Source organism: Myotis brandtii, unplaced genomic scaffold (assembly GCF_000412655.1).
Source record: "Myotis brandtii unplaced genomic scaffold, ASM41265v1 scaffold115, whole genome shotgun sequence".
Taxonomy (NCBI): domain Eukaryota; kingdom Metazoa; phylum Chordata; class Mammalia; order Chiroptera; family Vespertilionidae; genus Myotis; species Myotis brandtii.
In genome coordinates, this window is record NW_005353967.1 from 14,279,144 (window position 1) to 14,286,039 (window position 6,896).

The window sequence follows — 6,896 nt, forward strand, 5'->3', positions numbered from 1 at the left end:
CCCGAGGGGTCCCAGACTGCGAGAGGGCACAGGCCGGGCTGGGGGCCCCCCCTCCCCCCGCCCCCCGAGTGCACAAATTTTTGTGCACCGGGCCTCTAGTCATATTTATAATTATCAACTTAAAAATTAGCTTTCTATATTTGGTCAAACATTTAATTAACTCACGCCGAATGCCTTGGCAGGAACAGACCAAATGATTTCACAGGCCTTATATGGCCCGTGAGCCAGACGTTCCCCACCCCTCCCTTCAAACATACAAACCTCTTTAACTCAGTGATCACTACTTTAGGGAAGCCTGATAATACTATGCAGATTCAATCAACATGCACTGTGTTGTATGTTTCTTAGCACCCTCTGTTTTTTGTTTCTGGTACTTATAATGTATGTAACCACACTATGGCAAAGTTAATTTAGCCATAAATCTGTATTCTCAAAGGGACACTTGAAGACCAATAGTCCTTAGATGATAGCAGACAACAGAGGCAGTGTATCCTTGTATATCTGATAGGTGAAAAATGGTCTCCCAGAATAGTTTTAATTTCTCTTATTATGAGTAAGGATGGAGCATCTTTTCATATTTTTAAGCCATTTGTGTTTTCTGTGAGGTGACTCTGTGTATTCCTTACTCATTTTTTAATTGGGTTGTTAATCTTTTTCTTATGGATTTGAAGGAACTCTCTTATATATATATGCCTGAGATATGAGTTGCAGATATTTTTTCTCAGTTGGTTATTTTTCATTTCACTCTATTTTATGTGGTTTTCACATGCAGACATTTTTGGTTAACTTTTTAAAAAAATCCTTTATTGTTGAAAGTGTTATGTATGTCTCCTTTTCCCCCACTGACCTCTCCCAGCCTGCTTCATTTTATTTGATAAATGGATTTCTAATTTTTTTTGTAAATTTTCTTAAAACAGGTATGTTCAAAGGAATTAATAGATGTTTTTGAGGAAACAGGTGAGTGAAATAAATTTTAATGTGATTATATTTTCCTAAGTACCCCTGATTATTTTTGATGCATCTTGTTCAAATTTGGGATTGAAGCAGAGTCTTGCTCACTGTTCTCTAAGAATCATGCTTTTATTATTAGATTCTTTTTTCCCTGCTGAGATTATGGATTTGGCACTTTGGTAGCCATAAAAGTCTACTTTCTTCCTGTATTTAATAGAAAACCACATCTCTACAGGATTTCTGAGAAAGCTCAACAACTACATTTTAGGAATTAGAAAGCTGGGTACAAAGGAGTTTTCATAGGTCCTTCGCTACACCGTGAGATTAGAAAATGATCACTTTGTTAGTTTAAGAAATATTTATGGAGAAAGATTTTCTAGGTGAAAATATATTGATAAGACTGTTCTTTAGAAGCTGTTACTTTAACTTTTAGCTAGTTATATTATTCTTAAGCGTCCAGGTAACTCCCTAATTTATAATTTAGCTTACTCTAATTATAATTTAGCTTATTAGAGCTGTTTAGGATAGAATGTTATGGGCTTTTTCCTTCAGGTATTGAAGTTCCATTGGTTGTGTTAATTTCAATATATGTGCTTACCATTTTTTTTCTTTTTTTTAAGGGAAGTCTTACAAGGGACAAAATATCTTCCCTACTTCAGAAAGCACACATACAACACCAGAACCTCAGAAAGAGCAACTTGAAGCAACTTTTCAGAGTATGGGATCTAGACCTCTTGATAAAATAATAGATACACATATAGAAAAGAATACACCTCAGTTACCTCAGGATAAGGTGATTGTGTCTGATAAGGAAGAAGGAACTTGTGCAGCTTCTAAGTCTGAACAAGTGGATAGCATCACATCATCTTCAAAACCCCCACTATCCAGGTATCTTGAGAAAATCTCTAAGTGCTGAAACTTTGACTCTTTAGATAGAAAATGTTTAGAGTTTAGTATTGTACATTTGGTCTTCCACATTGTCCTTGGTTATTATTTTGATCCTTATTTATTCTATCATATAGTAGCTGCCAGTGCACATGTAGATGATCTGAGACATAGGGTTAACATCAGAAGTAGTTCTGGATGTTGTTTTATTGAGGTCCCAGAAATGTGCATTTTTCTCCCTTATGGCATACCAAAGAGGCAAACCATGGCTTTGTCTCTATGAGAGTAAGTGTGAAATTTAAGCCCAAAGCCGGCTTTCCCCACCTTATTTTCCTCATACTCTAGAAGTTAAGCATTCTGGGTTATGGATAATTATTGTTCTTGTCAGCAGTATTAAAGTCATTAATATGGTGTTGGTGAGTTGAAGAGGGAGGACATGCACTAACCTCCACAAAAGGAAAGGGGGAAGGGCATATGTAGCTTACAAAGGCATATGTAATGGATCTACCGTTCTTGTTATCTAAACTACAGAAAGTGAAGCTCAGCAATATCTTTTCTGGTCTAAGAGATGTGCTGAATATAGAAGGAGGGAGGCATCATGGGGTTTTGGGTTAAAACCGATTGAGAAGCAGTATTCTAGAATATGGGTCAGCAAATTTTTTTGCTAAAAATCGTATAGTATATTTTTTAGGCTTTGTGGCCTTTATGTCTTTGCAACTACTCAACCCTGCATTTATAGTGCAAAAGCAATAATTTAAACAGATGAACACAACTGTGTTCAGTAAAATTCGTTTATAGAATCGAGTGGTGGACTACATTTGGCCTAGTTTGCTGACATCTGCTCTAGAGTCTTGCTATTCAGTATGGTCATGGGACCAGCAGCATGGACATCATTTGAGAAGTTGTTAGAAATACAGAACCCAGGCTCTACCCCCCATTAATTCAGTCAGAATCTTCATTTTAATAAGATACCCGGGTGATTTGTATGCACTTTTAAGCAATAATTTATGCACTAATGACGTATTACTAGTACATATGCCATTGTAGAATTAATGGAAAGAAGTTGTTATTAAGAATGTGTTTTCCTGGATATTCTTGAATGTCTTTATGTTTGTATTTCTAGACCTGGCAGAAGACCCCTGGGATTTTTGTCTTTAATATGTTCAAAGAATAGTTTGGAGTCTGATGAACCTACTCATGTTCATAGAAAGAAACGCCTAAAACCCCTTATACCTATATCAAGACAGAATTTGAAAAGATCCAATCCACTTAGTGAAAGCCAGAAAAAAGTTCAAGAGTCCTCTAATATACATCCATCTCCAAGTGTTGTTAATACTCAATCTGAGAATATTGGCAGTTCAGCAACTCAGGTATGTATGTGATAACTACTTGCTTTGTTGTTTATATAGAATGGGTTGGATATCAGACTCAACTAGTAAAAACATGGCAATTGTTATTTTTATTAGGGTGTCAGAAATTATTGCAGAGCAAATCTTATCTATCTCCTTCCCATCATCCTCCCCACTCACCACTATATTGAAAGAAGATAAGGTAGGAAGTTACAGCTAGTTTATTAGTGCAGAGCCATTGAACTAGCTGTAAATAGACCCTTAATTGCCATTTCTTTAAAGCAAAGACCCTTCTGACCTATGGAAGCAAAACAAAGCAGTGCTTGCATTTTATTTACTTGCCGAGAAATATCCTGACACCTATAAGAATTCAAGGTAAAATTAGAATTTGTTTGTATATTTTATTTTTATGCATTCCGAAGCTGTGCATGTGGGAAGTACTGGGATGGAAAAATTTGTGAACCTGTATCAAAGACTTCAGAAGAATATTGGGGTGACTTAAGATCTCAATAAAGGATGGTGATCTCTAATGGGTAGCATGAAACTTGAAGGAGTACTTTTGTAAAAAAAAATACCTTTAAAATTTTTTAAATTTTTTATGTTATTTGCCAGAATTATTTTCTGAGACCAAGATTTTCTGAGTCTTTATTATTATTGCCAGATTACTTTGGAGAAGAGTGCTGTAATTACCAGCAGCACTGCAGTGCCAGTTTAATCACGTTCTTGCCAGCATTAGGTACATAACTCTTCAAATAAAATTTTTTCTTAATATAATGGTAGAGGTGTGGGCATGTCATTTCATTTGTTTATTTGCATTTCTTCAGTTATTAGTGACTTGTTTTTTTTCAAAGTATTTACTAGATATTTTTTCCTTTTTTATCTTGCTGATTTGTAGCTTTCAGGATCTTAGTATTGTTTTGTTGTTTTTTTCTTTACCAATTTGTGTGAGATTTTTATGTGTGTAAAAAAGCCATGTACCTTCTAGCTCTTTGTTGCAAGTAGTTTTTTCAAGTTTACTTACTTTTTAAAATTTTTGAGTTTTTTTTTATATACATAAGTTTTGAATGTTTAGTCAAATCTATTTTTTCTTTGCAATTTCTTAAATTGCTTTTATGATTAGTGAGTTTTTTTTTAATAATATATTTTTATTGATTTCAGAGAGGAAGGGAGAGGGAAAGAGAGATAGAAACATCAGTGATGAGAGAGAATCATTGATCAGCTGCCTCCTGCATGCCCCCTACTGGGGATCGAGCCTGCAACCCAGGCATGTGCCCTTGACCGGAATCGAACCTGGGACCCTTCAGTCCGCAGGCTGATGCTCTATCCACTGAGTCAAACCAGCCAGGGCTGATTAGGGAGTTTTTCTCCAGATATATAAAATTTTCAGTTTTAAAATTAATTCTATTCATGATTATTGACTTTGGTATATAGTATGAGGTATATTTGGTATATAGTGAGAGGCAAGAATCTAAACTAAATGTTATTTTCAAATTTTTATTATTATTTTGAATAAGTAATATATTCCACATCTTAAAATTCCTTATCTGTGAAAAAGACTTTACAGTAAAATGTTTCCCACATCTGTCCTTTAGCTTCCTAGTTCCCCTTTCCACAAATATATAGTATTATCAGTTTTTGGTTTACTTCTCCAGAGATACTCTATGTATACACAAATATGAACATTTTTCTTCTTTTTTATATAAATAATAGTATACTATTCTCTTCCATACTGCTTTCTCTTCCTTATGGTACATCTTGGAGATGTTTGCAAAACAGTAAAATGCTTCCTCTTTCTCTCGCTTTCTTCTTAAAAAATTTAAATTACACTTTATTTGGAGATCACTGTAGATTCACACCAGTTGTAAAAATGAATACAGAGAGATCCCAGATATAAGATACCCTTTATCGAGTTTTCCCCAATGGTAGCATCTTGTAAACCTATGGTACAGTATCACAATCAGGATACGGACAGTGCTACAGTCAAGATACTGAACAGTTCTGTCATCACAGGGAACCTTTGTGGTGCCCTTTTATAGAATACCCACCCCCACCCCAGTCTCTCCTTGACTTCTGGAAACCAGTTCTCCATTAAATTTATCATTCCAAAAAAGTGATGTGCTAGTAAATTGCATCGTGTTACTGGTATATACAGTTATGTAATGGATTCATACATTTGGAATTGGCTTTCTTTCATTAAAATGAAAAAATATGGAACACTTCACAATGGTTCCATATTGGCAGTTCTGCAACTCAGGTATGTATGTGATAGATAAGATTTGCTCTGCAATAATTTCTGACATCCAAATAAAAATGGAACCATTTGATGCACAAACCATTTAAATGACAGATCCTCTGTCTACTGAGTCAAACCGGTTAGGGCCGTGGTCGGCAAACCGCGGCTCGTGAGCCACATGTGGCTCTTTGGCCCCTTGAGTGTGGCTCTTCCACAAAATACCACGTGCGGGCGTGCACGTACAGTGTGATTGAAACTTCGTGGCCCATGCGCAGAAGTCGGTATTTTGTGGAATAGCCACACTCAAGGGGCCAAAGAGCTGCATGTGGCTCGCGAGCCGCGGTTTGCCGACCCACAGTTTGCCGACCCGCAGTTTGCCGACCACTGGGTTAGGGCTACAGTAGATTTTTAATAAATGTTTTTACATTTAAATCTTTTGATCCATGTAGAATTTCTTTTGGTGAAGTATACGCCTGGCTTTTTTTTTTCTGAGATGATTATATAGTTGTCATCATTTATTGAATAATCCAACTTTTCTTATTTTCCTTTTAGAAACATCACTTTTATCAGATACTAAATTTCCATCCATATGTGTTGGGGGTATTTCTAGTCTCCTATTTAATTGATATATGTGTCTGTGTCTGTGCCAATACTATCCTGTCTTAATTTTTGATAGATTTATAACTGCTAATTTTTGATAGAATTGCTTTAATTTGTGATGATTCCTTTGGGTATGGTTTTGTTTCATGTCTATTTTTATATTGGTTATTAAAATACTGTCATTGTAGTGCTCACTTCAGCACCACATATACTAAAATTGGAACAATACAGAGAAGATTAGCATGGCCCCTGTGCAAAGATGACATGCAAATTTGTGAAGAATTCCATATTTTTTTTAAAAAACATAGCCATATCAATTGATGCAGAAGAAGCATTTGTCAAAATCCAACATTCTTTCTTGATAAAAACCCTCAGCAAAGTGGGAATAGAGGGATTATACCTCAAGATAATAAAAGCCTTATATGACAAACCTACAGCCAACAGCATACTCAATGGGCAAAAACTAAAACCATTTCCCCTAAGAACAGGAACAAGACAGGGATGCCCACTTTCACCACTCCTGTTCGACACCGTAGTGGAAATGCTAGCCATAGCAATTAGACAAGAAGAAGAAATAAAAGGTATCTAGATCGGAAAAGAAGAAGGAAAACTGTCATTATTTGCAGATGACATGATACTGTACATAGAAAACCCTAAAGACTCCATCAAAAAATTATTAGTCTTAATAAATGAATTCAGCAATGTAGAGGATACAAAATTAACACCCAGAAATATATGGCATTTTATACACCAGTAGTGAACTTACAGAAAGAGAGATTAAAAAAAAAATCCCATTTACCATTGCACCAAAAAAAATTAAGATACCTAGGAATAAACTTAACTAAGGGGGTAAAAGACCTGTACTCAGAAAACTACAG

The 6,896-nt window shown here is 35.6% G+C and overlaps 1 protein-coding gene across 1 annotated transcript in view; it reads left to right on the forward strand.

Annotated features, from left to right (window-relative positions):
- BDP1 (B double prime 1, subunit of RNA polymerase III transcription initiation factor IIIB) overlaps positions 1-6,896 on the forward strand; it is a 98,603-nt gene that overhangs the window by 86,753 nt on the left and 4,954 nt on the right. The window contains exons 34-36 of the mRNA XM_014550561.1: positions 918-957; positions 1,572-1,839; positions 2,960-3,206. Of these exons, the coding sequence (XP_014406047.1) occupies positions 918-957; positions 1,572-1,839; positions 2,960-3,206 (555 nt within the window). The remainder of the gene's footprint in view (positions 1-917; positions 958-1,571; positions 1,840-2,959; positions 3,207-6,896) is intronic.